Raw genomic sequence first — 16,744 nt, forward strand, 5'->3', positions numbered from 1 at the left:
CTTGGGGCGGGGGCCAAATGCAACTTTCTGAGCCCCTCTTCCTCTGGCTCTTGGGGCTGTCACTTAGGCAATACTCACAAGGAGCCCCACTTTGCACCCTTCTTGTGTGTTTTTACCTGGCAAGAATATGTCCTTGAACTCCAATAATGCCATTTGCTTTCCTGAATGAGGATGGAGAGAGGTGGGTGTACATGCGTGTAGAAATCTCTTGCTGGAATGTAGGCTACTGTACATTCACACCCACTGCTCCTTCCAGGTTTTTCCCCTGGTCATGACTACCATTGGACTATGACCCGCATAAGGTTGCTCAATGAGGAAATGTGGCCCTTGAGCTGGAAAAAAAGTCCCCCACCTTTGCTGTACACCACCAGTTCTCTTTGAATTGTTATACACACAGGCCTTTCACTTTCACAAAAGGGCCAGGAGGAGTCCAATGATCAGTCAACAATAGCAGACATGCTTTTAAAACTATATAACCAAAGCAAAAAAGCCAGTTAGTCTACAATCAAACTGCTTTTTATATAATGCCACTATATAAAGAAAGGCTGTTCTTATCTTCCCTCAACACCTGTGCACTGTGCACATGCTCAGAGATTCACATTAATACTGCTGTTCCTAAGAGAAGCATAGCCATTACCTACAGAATATGAACTCTCTCATTAGGTTTGTAGTCTGGCATTAAACAGCCAGATTTTCTCTGTCCTCTGTGGGGTTTTTTAATTGTTTTTCCACATGCTTTTCTCTCTACCATGCTTCTCTTTCTACCTGTGCTATACCAATGCAGGTGAAATTTCAAGGATTCTAATACTACTGAGTCAGATCTGATTCACGGTTTCCCTTTCAGATTTAAGACACCATAACAACCACAACCCCTTCATCATTCCCTCTTGCCATTCAGAGGCCTGACACCACAGGGAGATTGTCACTCACTCTTAAGGGCTGCAATGAGCGACTTCCCATCTTTTATGAGCTCCTTGATGAACTTGTTGGTCTTGTCCAGTTCAGCTTCGTGAGACTTCAGCCTCTCTCGGAACAGAGGGCTGTCCAAACAGCAGTCACTAAATTCCAAGGCAGGCAGACCCATGGTTCTGTGGGGTGGATGTGTGTGTCTTTTTATCAGAGCCCTTCCAAAACGAAACCTTTTGCAAAAAGCAAATCAGCTGGAAAGAAGCAACACACACGGAATGAACCGTCCTTCCCAAAACGCTTCAGAAACAAAACAAAACAGCTTGTAAAAATTGAAAGTATATGCAGTTCATTCAACAAAATTAAAATATTCACCCACTGAGCGAGCAGCCTTTATTCTGCTCTCCCGGGAGGTCAGATTTTTCAGAGCCCCCGGAGGCAAAACAATTGAAATGATGATGGTTATGATGATGATGATGATGATGATGATGATGACGATGAAGAGCAAGCAGGTCAGGCAAGGTTTTGCACCGAGGAGGAGCTGCTTCAGATGCCAGGGGGAGAGGACAGGAGCCGTTTGGAAGAGGGGGGCGGTGCTGCTGCTGCTGTGGCTGCTGCCGCCGCGGTAGTAGTAGCAAATGCCGCTGCCGCCGCCGCCGCCCGAGGACTGCTCATGGCGAGAGCTCCCAAGCACGCTGCAAATTCAAGGCGAGGCGACCGCTGCTGCTGCCGGGTCCTTCTCTGCCTCTTCTCCCTCGACCCGGCCAATGCTGCTCTTGCTGCTGCCCCCGCCGCGTAAGATAAGAGCGCCCGGCAAGGTCTCTCGCGCGGCCTCCAGCAGCGGCTCCTCAGCTCAGCGCAGCCACCTCCGACGGCATCCGGGATCCGCCGGGAGACTCCACTTCCCCATTGGAACGCGGGGCATCTTTTTTTTCGACCGCGTCGTCAGGAGGCGGGGTGGGGGGGCGGTATTTGGGTTTTGTTTTTTTTCCCCTCTCTCTTTTCCCCCCTTCCTCAGAACGCAGCCCCGCCCCTCTCGCGCCCGCCGCAGCCAATCAGCGCCGCGCCTGCTCGCGGGGCAAAGAAAAGGGAAGGGAGAAAAGATGTCCCTGCGATGACAGGCCAGCGGGGGAGGGCGGGGCCAGAGTTCTGTCAAACCGCATGGAGCTCCTTGTGTGTGTGTATATATGTGTATGTGCGCGTCCACCCACCGCCGCCCTCGCTCTTTCCCGCCTTCTTAAAGGCACAACCTCCAAGGGAGGGTAAGGCGAGGGTTGCTCAAGGGCATTTCTCGTAAACCTGTTGCTAAACACTGAAGGGAACCCAGCCATTTTCTCTGCAGGGAACCAATTAAGCAGGCCCCTTGAGGCATGTTTTTGGCACGGAGAGGTAGTGAGGACTGAGCCTAGCAGTCCTTTGCAAACAACCACAAGCCACGTTTCTTCCGGCCTCGGCTCCACACACAAAAAAAGAGGTCCTTTTCATAAGGGGTGTCACCTGTTTTCCCTCCTTTTTGGCCCCTCCGTTCCATATCAGCCTGAAATACAATTACTGTATTTTCTGTGCCTGCTGGTCTCGTTCTGCTTTTTGACAACTTTTTTTTCCTCCAACTAGAAAGCGCTTTACCTGTGGAGCTTTTGCCTGGTTGGTAGTATGACTCCTCCGGAGCAAGCTTATTGTGAACTTCCGCGTCCATCTTATAGGTGTATAAAACAGCTTAAGCGGTGGCCGACAGCTGTAGTCAGACACACACTCAGTCTCTGTCTCATTCTTTTGCAAACTGGCTATACAGTACTTCTTTTCCCCCTCTGTCTATCCCCTCCCTTTCTCAGCTGGAGATCTGTTACTTTCTGTAAGCTCTGGTTAATAATGCATTTCAAAAGGCAGAGATTTTCAACTATTAGCTTCCATGGATAAAACATTAGCCAAACACCCTGGGCCTGGGCTATTAGCCAGTAAACACACCAGCCAATAAATTATCAGCCAGCACCAACTATAATTGGGTAACCCAATTATATTTGCCCAACATATATTAAATAATACGGTCCCAACCTTTAACACACATGTGTATGTAAGAATGTTTATAACATGAATCTTGCTCCAGGAAGAAGAAAATGACCATGAATCACTACTGCATGTTATCTGATTTATATGTAAGGAAATTTACAATTGCCTACTGATTAAAAAAAACAACAACAAAGAGAGAGGGAGACTAGACTGGCTAAGAAGAGCCAGATGGCAACCCTATTTTTCAGGGCTTTTGGCAGGATTAATGCATATGAAAGAGTGGCAGGAAGTTCATTTTATCACGTTTTAACATAAATGAAGACTTTTCTTATCCGGTACATTTCACACACCAAAAACACTGTAGAAACCAACATTGCACCAGACATTCACCATAGTCACATTATTGAGGAAATAGTGTGATAGATTTCTAACAACAATCCTTGAATTCTTTCACCATATTACTATGTCCCTGATCACCCTTCCATCTGTGTTTAGGATTATCTCTTCCATGAAATGAAGGAATTAGTTGTTTCAGGTAATTTGCTGTGCTCTTCGAAACAGATGGGCAGAGTTAGCACGATTCTAACCAACTCACTTAATGCTTCAGTTGTTTCACTTATATGCCATCATACGCCTTCGCTACCAACTTCATGAACAAGTCATGTATTCTTGTAAAGTATCACAGTAAAGTCTTAACTGCCCCAGTTTTAAGATACCAGCAGTATCCCACTAATCCTCGTCTTACACTGTACTTCAGTCCTATCCTCTGATGAAAGCTAGTCATGTGCAAGGATCAGTACAATCCTTTTCTTTTACCCTAGTGGCCTTAGTGGAATTGACTCCAAGGTAAGCAAGTATAGGGTTGCAGCCAAATGTAGTACTGAATTGTCCTCCTTCCTTCACTATTCTGCCAGAATAAATACAAAGAGGACACTGCAGATATGCAACAACAACAAAAGAGTCCCACCCCAGCCCTAATTGCCCTTTAGATTGCATCTAAAGTCTTTGTACATATGGTGGTATTATGGCTGGTCTCGCAGCAGTGCAAAGTCATGCCTCTACAGTATTTTGGAAAAGAAAAGTGCACAGGTACATAAAAGCAATGTCTGGGAAAAGGAGCACACACTTCAAGATTAATGGCAGGAGCCCATGGCATAGTCTGCTCCCAGCTATATAACACATTTAAAGGAAAATGTAATACAAACATTATGACTCAGAACACAAACACCAACCCATGTGTTTCTAGTGCAGCAACTGAATGCTTTATTTCAGAAGTGAGGGTGTGTATATTTCCTTATCCCTTCCCCTCCCAATGGAGATATTATATCTAAGCAGTAGAAATGGTTCTGTTTTACAGTGGAAGCTGATGTCTTGACATGTATTACAGTATTGGGATTCAGGACTTTAATTCCAACCACATATTTCACCCCTACTCCCCCCCCCCCAAAAAAAAAACCACTTGTGGCCCAGTCCTGTGCATGCATTATTTGAACTACAGTTCAATAGAAGAATGCATAAGATTACAGGCTCACTGCATTTCCTATACCACTAGCAGAGCTAAAGAGCCTGCTGGGTTGCAGAGCCATATAGGTTCACTCTTGAACAGGCATGAAGATTGAATAAACGGCTAATTGAATTGCCTTTGAAAGGGCTGAAGAGGGGGGAAACTGTGAATGAGAAATGTGAGAGCACTACTATGCCAGATTTTTCCTTTCATCTTCCAACTAGGAGACAGAAAGAGGAAGAGTAGCTTCCAAGAGTTATGCAATATAAATGTGTGGTTTTTAAACTACCTTCAGGGAACATTTTTCATATCAACTTGTCTGCCATGGAGTTTCTGCACCTCGCAGAAATTTATAAGGCAGACTGTTAGGTGCATACACAACTTATGCAAGGACCTAGACAAGGTATGAGAAATTAAAACTGTCAACCTTGCAGAAGCCTAGGGGCAAGCCTAGCCTAGCAGCACAGTAAAGCTTTTTCTACCGGCTGCCTTCTAGGACTATAGGCATCGCCAAGTACAGATGCAAACAGTAATCAACAGCAAAAGCCACTCTCTCTAGTATAGAGGTAGGAAACACTTTCAGCCCAGTGGATCTGATCCAGAAGCCCCTCACCACACCCAACAAACCACTTGGACCCATTTTTCCTTTGCAGTGCAGTTTGAACTCAAGCCACTCGGCAAGGTCACTGCTAATCAACTGATTGTTGTGGACTTTAAGCCTTGCTTCCAGGAGGGATAAGCTCCATTGGGAAGCTCCTGTTGGAAGCTCCCAAGTTGAAGAAACCCCAGAGGGGCTTGCATTTAGCACCTAATTTCACAGACACCAATTGCAAGCTTGCCAAGCAACAACTGCAAGTGCATTTTAAAGCTCTCAATAGTTCACTTCCGGTCTTACCTGTCCTACAGACCTGGTGTTAGGGTATTTACTTACTTACTTACTTAGTTACTTACTTAGTTACTTACTTAGAAGATCTGAAGATCTATGGGTGGTTCACAGCATAAAATTACAAAATAAAAACATGAAATGTAATAAAAACAAGAACAAAGACAAAGCAGCCACAGTAGGAAGACCCTACCTGGTAAATACATATAAGAGTTATTTCCCTTCCTGGGACCACCTTGCTGCCCTTGCTTCTGGTAATAAAGAACTGTCATGTGGGGCGGAAGGAAGATCTGAGGACCATATGAGAGCAACAAGGCATCAATCAGGCGCCAAACACAGGAACCAGAATATTAGGTCTGAATGAGCGGGTGAGCAACAGCAGACATTCAAGATCCAGATTTCATTGAGAGGAACAGTGGATACAGGTATCCTGCCATAGGAGAGGATAAAGACCTGGTGAGATTGTAGAAACCACAATGCCCACCAGACCATATGAGGACAAGATCTAGGGTGCAGTGCGGAAGGATAACATAATACTTTATTTAGGGTATTGAAATAGCTAAGGCTAGACTTCCTTGGTTCTCCCATCCCATATTTGTTAAGGGTGAAGCCGGGAACATCAGGACTGGGATGGCTATGTAAGCAAATCACACCCAGAGAGAACAAAACTAAACTCTCTAGAGACATCTTCTGGCTGATTCAGGCATGGCTCTGATATGTTGCAGAAAAGTCACGTATGTGTGGCTTCAGAGAGTGATTTCACCCAGAAAAAGATGGTGAATAGAAACAGAAACAACTTACGGTAATTTAAACCTATGGACCATAAAGATTTGCTGATCGCATCAAGCTACTGGCATTCATCGGAGAATCATGCCACCTTCAAGCCACATCACACTGTTCGGTTATTTTAGATACACTAGTTAAGATTGTTCGACTGTACACCTGAAAATGTGCCATACAAATATGACCATGCGTTTGAAAACACATGTGCCATGTAGGAACAAGTCAGGTAGCCACAATTGGTTATAGCCAAGGTAACCTATTTCTGAACCAGCCCTTGTTGCTGCTGCTTTTACAGTATTTTGATCTGCAACAATTAGCAGAATGGGCTGGGTTACGCAAACTGAAGCAATCACCTCAAGCGCTGCATACACAGCCAGGCTCTCTGCCTCTAACTCCTCCATCGCTAACTTGCTCTAGGAAGGGTCAAGAGCAGGCATTGGCAAACTCGGCCCTCCAGATGTTTTGGGACTACAACTCCCATCATCCCTAGCTAACAGGACCAGTGGTCAGGGCTGATAGGAGTTGTAGTCCCAAAATATCTGGAGGGCCGAGTTTGCCTATGCCAGGTCAAGAGGCAGGGCAAGAGTGTTCATGCTGCAGCAGCAAAAAACGCTGTCTAAAGTTGGAAAGGGGGGTAGGATTAAAGTTGCAACAAAAAAATTCAATGTTTAAGGAGCATTTTTACCTACCAGCAAACTGTGGCAGTGGCTGCATGTCAAGAGGGCGTCAATCTGAAGAAGGACCCCCTTAGTCTTTCCCAGAGTGAGGCAGGGAGTGGGGAGGAGAGGGGTGAGTCAGAAAGCCCAGACCCTCCAAGTGTCCCTATTTTCTAGGGACAGTCCTGGATTTACAGCAGCTGTCCCGGTTTCTGATTTGATCCCAGAACAACCCGCTTTCCCTTAGGACAGGGGTCTGCAACCCGCGGCTCCAGAGCCGCATGTGGCTCTTTTACATCTTTGCCGCGGCTACGGGGCGGATACTAGCGAGGGGAGGAGGCGCATTGTGCGCCCCGACACTCCCCACTGTGGCGGGCGCTGTACTGGCTGTGACGTCGCATGGGGGCGGTGCATGCGTTAGTCATGCACCGTCCCGACGTCACCTTCCCGCCCGCCCGCCCGCTACATTGTAAGGGGCATGTACGCTGGTCACTGCATTGAAAGGGGGCGTGTACGCTGGTCACTGTTTTGAAGGGGAGTGAAGAACACATACACAAAAAAGGTAACTTGTTAATTTAACGTTTATTTCTATGAGGAGGAGTAATTCTGAGGGGTCAAACAAAGAAATAATAAAAAAGTGACAAAAAGTTATTTTTATAATGACGAGTTTTGCGGCTCCCAGTTTTTTTTTCTTCGGAAACGGGTCCAAGTGGCTCTTTTTGTCTTAAAGGTTGCAGACCCCTGCCTTAGGACATCCCTATTTTCATCAGAGAAATGTTGGAGGGTACAGAGTTCTGCAAACTGCCCCCCCCCAGCCAAGGAGATAAGTAACAATAAAACCTTAAGAAGACATCTGAAGGCAGCCCCGTATAGGGAATTTTTAAAAACGTTTAATATTTTATTATGTTTTTATATATGTTGGAAGCTACCCAGAGTGGCTGGGATAACCCAGTCAGATGGTTGGGGTATTAATCATCATCATCATCATGGAATAGGACGTCCCTATTTACATCATAGAATTGTTGGAGGGTATGAAAGCCTTGCTGTGACTAAAACAGTGGCAAAAAAGTAAGCAGAGAGGCAGAGTGGGGAGGACCCGCAGCGCCAAGGGAGAGAAAGAGGAGGGGTGGCAGCTGCTCAGGCCCTGCAATCTCTTGCACCAGCCCTGCTAACAGATTATGATATTTAGCTTCATAGTGTTTAAAGCTCCATTTGCTGCTAAAGCAAGAGAAGTGGGTCAGACTGGGTTTCTTCCCTAACCCTTTTCAGCATATGCTCATTGAGGAATCCCAGTTTCCTCCTGAGCCCTGTATGCAACAGCTGAACCAGATAGCACTTCCTGTCTGGGAAGGGGGCATGGGTTGTGCCTTTAGAAAATAGCCTAAATTGCGCAATGTTCTATCCACCACGGCACACTGTCTCAGATAACCTGAGGACATTTCTTCACAGCTAAAAACTTTCACCAAGCTTGAACGCTCGCTGTTCCTTAACAGTTTTAAGCCGTGTTCAGTACCCATCTGGTTTCACGGCCTTGTGATAATAACTGTTTAGCTACCCACAGCCTCCTTTTGGAGCTCTGTTAATGACCTTCGTCTTTCTTTCGTCTTTCTGCATATTCGTTACAACACACCCCTGCTTTGCTTTCTCTGAGCTCAGATGAAGGAATATTCTTTTTTTAGTTTCCTCTTTCTTTCGTTCCTCCTCCCCCGAGTGTGCTGCCAGTGCAGAAACTCTAAGCCTTTGGCCCAGCTCCACCTGACTCAAATGTACATCTGCAACAATTTAGTTCTAATAGAATTGATTTACTAACCCAGTTGTGGCTGACTACAGCTGGTCTTAAAGAATCTGGTGTCAGTGCATGTTATAAAACAGTACTATTCCAATGAAATCACCAGGGAGAAGACCTGAGAAACAGCAAACTATTTCCCACAAGTAATTAGAACCCAATCTCAGCTATAAAGGTGAAAAAGCTTATGGGTTGGGATTGCCATTGTTGTTCTGGCAAGCCTCCTGTGCCTTTGGCAGCTGCAGAAGTAATAACTCAACAGATGAAGTTTCTTTCCCCAGGACAGAGTCAGAGTAAAGGGGAAAGCTCTCCCTGTTGCTTATCCACCTCTAATGCGCTGTAAAAGGCACAAGGGATCTGTCAGAAGGATGGTGACAGCTCTGTTATGGGGGGTCGGGAGACGCCATGTCACAAAATCCTTAATAAAATGTTATCATTTTATTGGGGTTGCTTTCAACATTTTATGTCCTTTCCTGAATGTTGAAAACATGAGTGCAAGAAGCTAGAAAAACCACTGGTTTTATGGTGGTACTGTAAAAAAAAAAGGGAAAAAAAAGATCAGGTGTGAATAAGGCCAAACTAGGAGTTAAGTTAAACATCTGGTTGCATTGATATTCACACATTTACGTATTGTTTGGGTGAACCTTCTGACCTTGCAAGCTAAACTCTGGAGCTGAATCACAACATATGACAACGTATCTCACCTTTCCTCAAAGACGGACTTCTTTTGTTTCCCCCCACCATGTCTTTAAAGATTGCAAAGGGCTGAAGAGATTCCCGGATCCTGCAGACAGACTTTTGTGTCAGTGGAAAGCTCCCAGTGGAATGAACTTGCATCGAAGTCTTAGATGTCTGATAATTCATTAGCACTTCATAATTAATTGCTGGCTTCATTGCTTAAATTTGTATTATTCCTTTCTGATTAGAAAAAGGTTATCAACACCTGAATGAGAAATGACTAGCTCGCATCATGTTCAATATAATAATTTTATCCATGCAGTCAACTAACTGTTAATGGAATATCAATGATTAATGATAAATTATAAAGAAATAATAAATTGACAGGCAAATGGATTTTGGTTATCTGTATGAAATTGACTCCAAAGTGTTGAATTATTTAAAAGCACATCTTTTTTATTTTGATTAGTAGGCTAGTGTAAATATTGATACAGTCATATTAAGGAACTAGAAAAAGGGCACAGTCCTATGGTCCCTAGGACAGTATTCCAGGAACCACAGAAAGAGCAGGCTTCCTCTTTGCCTATGCAAACACCCACAGCCGCCCATTCTCTAGTGGTGCAAGGAAACAGGGGAAAGGAGTGTGTGGTGGGGATTAGATCAAAGGGGGCCTTGGGCTGGCCCTATCCAAAGTCTCCTGGTTCTCTTGGCACATCCATAGAATGGCAAGAACCAATGCCAGCCCTGAGCTCAAAACAAATGTGAGGGGATGGGGAAACGGGAGCACCAAAATGATCCAAGTAGACCATCTGTCCCCTCAGCTTTTAGTCTGGCCAACACAAGTCCAATAGGGCTAGAATATGGTTGTTCCTTTGCCAAAGACTTCATCTCCCCGCTATAGTAAGGGATCTTTAAAATTTCTCTCTCTATCTCTTGCAGGATAATAAAGTGGCATGAACCCCATACGCCCTCATACAAATAAATCAAGTTTTAGCAGTTTATTCATAGCAAAATGGACAAAAACTAAGAAAATTAAGCAAGGGGTGCAGTTAACTAGTCCCACTAGTGGAAGCACACACAAGGACTTCTACTAGTGCAATGGGGCTCATTCCAGTCCTGCTCCAAGTATCTTCATAAAAACCGCAGGCCAAACAAAACTGTTATTCTACAGTGCACTGTCGTTTATCAAAACGTGTCAAATTAATTAAGGAGTACAAGTTGGTGCTTGGCCCAAGGACAATAACTCTTTCTATTATCATTTTAAAAACATCATTTGTGCTGTCTGTTTGGGTAACATGGACACATACATGCATCTCGGATTCAACAAGCAGTGCATTATTATCTAGAGAAGTCTAGCATGATTCCCATTAGTGTTGCGTGAGGCTGGGGAAATGTCAGCTACAGTTGTCCCAAACACAAAGATCTAACTATTTGCTTGTATTTCCATAATTCTACTCATTCCGATGATAGAACTGAAATCTGCCTAAGACTGATTCACACTAGGGCCATGCATTTGATTTGGAACAAATGAACCATTGAAGTGAATGGCGCTCGAGCTGGCTCCATTGCCATATGTTCCGAGACAAATGCTCAGAAGTGCAAATGAATGTGAAGCAGCAAGGGTGGTAGTTCAGTGACGGAGCATCTGCTCTCCTTAGGCTAGGAAAGACACATGTCTGAAACCCTGGAAAACCACTGCCAGTCAGTGTAGACCATACTGAGCTAGATGGACCAATGGTCTGACTCATTTAAGGCAGCCTCTGATGTTCCTTCACACAGTTAGATGGTTGAGAAAAACAGAGCTCCTGAAATAATAGTCTTAAGGGGCTAGGAATGTGATGCACCCAAAATTATGGCTTTGAAAATCAGACACGAAGTACTCCCTTAGAATGGCTAATATATGAAAAGCTGCATAGCAATTTTTGCTGATCAGTGCAGAGCTCTTGCACACATCATGGCTTGGAGCAGAAACCCTCACTCGGTGTTGCTTAGCAGCCTTCAAATAGTTACTGGAAACTTTTTCTCCTTTCTGTTTCTGGGGGGCGGGCAGGCAGTTTCTATACACAAAAGACTTGGGTATAAATCAAACATTTTTGAAGGATATAGATTTTTAATAATTACCCCCAACGAAGCAGGAACATAATACATAACATGTTATGTTATGTTATGTTATGTTATGTTATGTTATGTTATGTTATGTTACATTGTCATGTTATGTTACGTTGTTATGTTATGTTATGTTATGTTATGTTATGTTATGTTATGTTATGTTATGTTATGTTATGTTATGTTATGTTATGTTATGTTATGTTATGGAACCTTTTTTAAAAAGAGAAGATTCACCATTCATTCCTACACTATGCTAAACTTTGTGTTGTACTTCAGCAAATCCTATGCCAGTTTGTTCTCTGCTGCAGTGTATTGAAAGCAAGATTCTGTTTAGCTGTCCTGATACCATCATGGATGCAAATCATCATGGATGCACAATAAAAAGCACATATGGAGGGCTCAGAAGAAAGGAATCAGGCTTTTATTAATCAAACATTGGTTTTCGTAACAAACAAACGAAAATCCACAGAGTACCTTGATTGAGCACCATGAAAAGTGCACCGCAAAGTGCAAGAGTTATAGACGGAAAGATGAACAATGAGAGAATCTGTCGTCCAAAAATGTCTGCAGGGATTTCTTTTGTCCTACTTAAAATTGCCATATAAATTGATGTATGTCAGCAGTTTTCCTTAGAGAGTTGGTGTGATAAGTAAGCCTGATTTCTTTTATTAACACCTTGAGTAGCAAATTATCTAATTATGACAGGAACAGTCAGTAAAAGATTTGCAAAAGCCAGGGATTTCAAGCTCCTTGAAGGGTGAGCCTTGAGGAGGCCGGAGGCCTGTTTTGTGCCTTTAATTAGAGTATGAAAGAAGAAACTTGGCAAGTGTAGCTTTTCTCACCACTGCAGGAGGAGCTATATATGGGAGCTCTCCCTTTGCATCTCTTCACCTTCTGCAATTTGGTGTTTTAGATGTTTTGTACTACATATTCTATTAGCCTTAGGTAGCACATACATGCTCCCATCAGTCTCCATATCCTAGGGTCATGCTGGCTGAGGCATCATTACTAGTATTAGTATTTGTATTTTGCACCCCCCTGGCTCAGTGCCCTGGCGGGGGGGGGGGGGGGACCGCCTGTTCCTCTCTAAACCTGGTGCTGCTCTTAGACAGTGTCTCACCTTATGAACAAGGTGGTTTTCTTTGCATCAGCACAGACCATTTTTTCCAGATGTTTGGAATGGCTAGAAAAGCTCCCCATTTTTTGCCGCGAGCCACTCTGTAATATTTGTGAGCATAACTTTAACTCTGTGTCTTCTGGATTTACCTAGATCTCTCTATTGTTCTCCCGCAGCAAGCCATGTTCTGTTCTAGGCCAACCTTCCCCAACCTGGTGCTGCCCTCTAGATATATTGGACTACAACTTCCATCAGCCCCAGCTAGCTAGGTTGGTTAGTGGTCATGGGTGAAGGGAATTGTAGTCCAACAAAATCTAAAAGACACCAGATTGGGCAAGGCTGTTGTGGGCTTTGGTGTATTTGGAACAGAGGTCTTTATTTTCTGTTAATATGCTGGTTCTTCTTCCCGGTTTCCATTTCTGAGGGCAGACTTTCCAGGAGTTGGTCGATATAAGTAATTCCATATGAACAAAAGAGAGAGAGAGAGAGAGAGAGAGAGAGAGAAATAGCATTCCCCATAATAGCTATTTAAAGCAAATTTATTTAAATTGCAAAATAAAAGCAATTTCAAATAGGTTTCACATGAAAGGCTTATTTGGCCCCCTCTAAAACAAAATCTATAACTTCGCATTTACTGTAGCAGATGTAGCTTCTATACCTGGCATGACAAAGCACCTTAAACAAAGTGTCATTAGACATTGTTACAGATGTTTTAAATATCCCAATTTCTTTTCAGAATCAGAGTGCATTCTGTGTCATTTGTCCATCTTATTCTGAAACAGAATTTTAGTCATGGGGTGGGTGGGGGAACGAAGCAAAATAAAACTACTTTGTCAATAAAAGCAATTTTTATTTTTATTTTTGCTAAGCATGCTGTTTTGCCTGTCATGTAAGCCAGCTGATGCACACGCTGAATCTGTTCAGACCATTGAACAGCACTGTTTCATACACATTATATGATATTCCCTCTTGGCCAGTTAATAATTGTAGAGACTGATTGATGTTTTATTAACTGAGGTATAACAACCAGCCACTATGTTCTAATGAGAGCAGCCCAGAACATTTTGCTGCATCACTCTGTTCTAGCATCGAAGTCAGACTATACCACCCTATGGCTTCCCCCACTTTAAATTTATGGGGGTATTTTGTTTTAAGATCAGGACAACATTTGCCCATCTCCAGTCCTGTGGCAACTCAACCCTTTCTCTTGGATTTCTCAGAGGAGATTCGAACCGCCGACCTTTCAATTGTCAAGCCCAAGCAACACAGCGCTACCCGCGTCCCTAGCAATCACACTTAGGTACATTTAACTCCATGTTTTGACTGTATGTTTGTTCCTAATATGCCTTTGGAACATCCATCTGAGTGGAACTACAGGCATATTTCGTTCCTGTACCCTCTGAGCTTATAGACACATTGAACTTGCACTGGTTCTAGGGCTTCCTCCAAAGAATTCTGAAAACTGCATATTGCTGAGGGTACTGAAAATTATCTCCTAGAGACCCTTAGCCTTCTTACACAACTACAGTCCCAGGCCTTATTTTAAGAATATTAAAGAATAACATTACAACTTTGTTTTCCTAAGAAATAATGCTTATTCCACAAAATGTTTACAAAGTTCAGCTATTGCAAAAGTTAATTTTATGCATTTTTTAAAATCACCATGGTAGTTAACAATAACATCTTATGTCCTTTAGAGGAGAAATTGTGAATTGCAGAATTTTAAATACCTGCCATCATCCTTGGCTTCACTCAATTTTGTTTGCTTTTCTTCTAGTCATGAGGATGGGGGGTGGGAAGGGGCCTCACAAGTGGAGTAGCCTAGGGCCTCTCTTCATCTAAATCAGGCCCTGGCAGCACTCCTGTGATGTAATGGAATATTCACAAACATTCTTGCTAGGAAAGGGTGGATCTTGCCTCCCCTAATTTAACCCACTCCCGAAACAATCTCTAGTACATGGGTTAGGTTAGGCAATGGCATCATTGTGGTGCACCAGGGGCCTGGCCTGGAAACTTCTGTGGCCTCCTACTATAGCACTCTATAGCCTTGCATTAGCCCCAAAGAAGTTTGCACTCTTCGTGAGAGCATCAAGACTATTTTCAAGCTGTGGCAGCAATCCTTTCTTTTTTGCATCACTACTGATGCAATGAAAATGCTGAATCAAGTTCCCCAGAACGGAAGGCAGATGCAACATCTTCCATTCCAAGCAAGTTAAGCATAACGCCTGATCTCATGGCTGCCAGCCATTGCACACAGCCCTTTCTGGGCGCCACTAGACTGCCACTATCCCTCCGCCGTGGTCATGATTTGACCTTTGGTGAACGCTTACACCCACAGCCTAACTGGAACCGTACGTCAATGGAAATCTCAACACAGAGCTGCAGTACTGCACAGATAATGAAATTCTGCTGACACTGGCAAAAGACTCGCAGAACTCTCTGCAAAGGCACATTCAAAAATGCCACAGACAAAAGCAAGCGACGATTTTTCTGGGTTGAATGCCTGGATGTCAATGGAATACGAGAGAGAGAGAGATAGAGACAGAGTTTTCTTTGTCTAGGTTCCTAGTGCCTCTGTTCCAGGGGAATGACATTAAACCAGGCAGGCATTGTGTGAACAGGCCTGTCTGATACCATTTGTGCTAATCACTGGACTGAGAAAAGACAAACTAAGAAATGCTTCGAGATCGCAGGCAATTATGTATTGACTGCAAAGACCGGTCAGGGATGTCTACGATTTTTGCCTTTCCTCGGGGTTTGTGTGTTTGGGGCGGGGGCTTTTTAAGCAAATCTCATTGGATCAGATGGCATTAGTGGGATTGACGGCAAGATGTCAAATATGTGGAGGGCCTAACCTTTTATTTATCATTATCTGGCTTTTTTTTTTTTAAAGTGGGGGCACTGAGATGTTCATGCAACAAAACAAAACAAGAATAGTAAAATAGCAGGGACAGAGGAGACAAATCCAGACCACAGAAGAGCTGGCTTCTAATTGATTTTATTGAAGAACTGATTAAGCTGCTACAGAAGGATTGTGTAAGAAGTCAGGCTTTGGAACTGGCTCAGTAAAACTTAATATAGGTCCCATCTGCAACTGTGTACATTTAAAGCAGTATTATACAAATTTAAACAGTCATGGCCCCCTACCCCACCCCAGAATCCTGGAAAATGTAGTTTGTTAAGGATGCCAAGAAGTCCTTAAGAGAGCCCTTTTCTCCTTACAGAGCTACAGTTTCCAGAGTTCCCCAGGAAGAGGGATTGACTGTTAAACCACTTTGTAGCTCTGTAACTCTCAGCACCCTTAACAGATATACAGTGGTACCTTAGGTTAAGTACTTAATTCGTTCCGGAGGTCCTTACTTAACCTGAAACTGTTCCTAACCTGAAGACCACTTTAGCTAATGGGGCCTCCTGCTCCTGCGCCACTGGAGCACGATTTCTGTTCTAATCTTGAAGCAAAGTTCTTAACCTGAAGCACTATTTCTGGGTTAGCGGAGTCTGTAACCTGAGGTACCACTGTAGTATCCTAAGTATGCTAAGAAACTAATGGCTGTTCTGTCCAATGGCTAAAGACTTGCAAGACACAGCCATCTAGGCACTTTTTAGATGGCTTCTAGCTCCTCACATGCTTGGCATTATAATCCTGCCAAGAGTCCTGATTCTAATAAGTCCTGTCTCGAGTGCAGTGGTGAAAGCCAATCTTTTAAGAAGACAGAGTTCTTTCACCAGTGTGAATTCAAGCCGAAAAATATCATCAAATGTTTCATTTAAAGGGAGGCGAATCAGTTCCAGTTGTTTCTGGAGCTTGGCCCAGTTGGCTCATCAGAGGCTGCAGATATGGTCAGCGCTCCCCCTTGTGGCTGTTATTGTGAGTACATGTATTGTAAGCAATCATGTTCCATCTTCGACCTCTGGTCCCCCCATACGTTACCACAACTCCCATCCCCTCCAGCCTGCTTAGCCAATGGTCAAGAATGATGGGAGTTCTAGTTGAACAACATCAGGGGTGTCCAAGGTTGCATAACACTAGGAAATTCACCAAATGCGGATCATAATGCTGTATTTTTTTAACACTTGATTGGGAGCTGCCCAGAGTGACTGGGGAAACTCAGCCAGATGGGCAGGGTATAAATAATAAATTATTATTATAAACTATTATTATAAGGACCAAACACGAAAATGACCTTCCTGGACCCCTCCCTGCATTGAGAACACTTCCAGGTTTTTCAGCAATCATCCTGATTTGTTTGCGGGAAAGTTATATGACATTGTATCAAGCAAGTCTTCTTCCCACATTTTCAAGTGCATTTCCTAT

At 43.7% G+C, this 16,744-nt stretch overlaps 1 protein-coding gene across 10 annotated transcripts in view; it reads right to left on the reverse strand.

Moving 5' to 3' along the window:
- Positions 1-2,637, reverse strand: part of ARHGAP26 (Rho GTPase activating protein 26) — a 207,506-nt gene extending 204,869 nt beyond the window's left edge. For 4 of the 10 annotated variants that reach the window (XM_083487860.1, XM_083487854.1, XM_083487864.1 and 1 more), the window contains exon 1: positions 931-1,878. In XM_083487860.1, the coding sequence (XP_083343986.1) occupies positions 931-1,084 (154 nt within the window). In that variant the 5' untranslated portion in view covers positions 1,085-1,878. Of the gene's footprint in view, positions 1-930; positions 1,918-2,532 lie in introns of those variants that run through there. The other 6 variants (XM_083487859.1, XM_083487866.1, XM_083487861.1 and 3 more) reach the window with 5 other exon arrangements.
- Between the last annotated feature and the right edge of the window lie 14,107 nt (positions 2,638-16,744).

The sequence above is a fragment of the Podarcis liolepis genome, assembly GCF_965112155.1.
Source record: "Podarcis liolepis genome assembly, chromosome: 2".
Taxonomy (NCBI): Eukaryota; Metazoa; Chordata; class Lepidosauria; order Squamata; family Lacertidae; genus Podarcis; species Podarcis liolepis.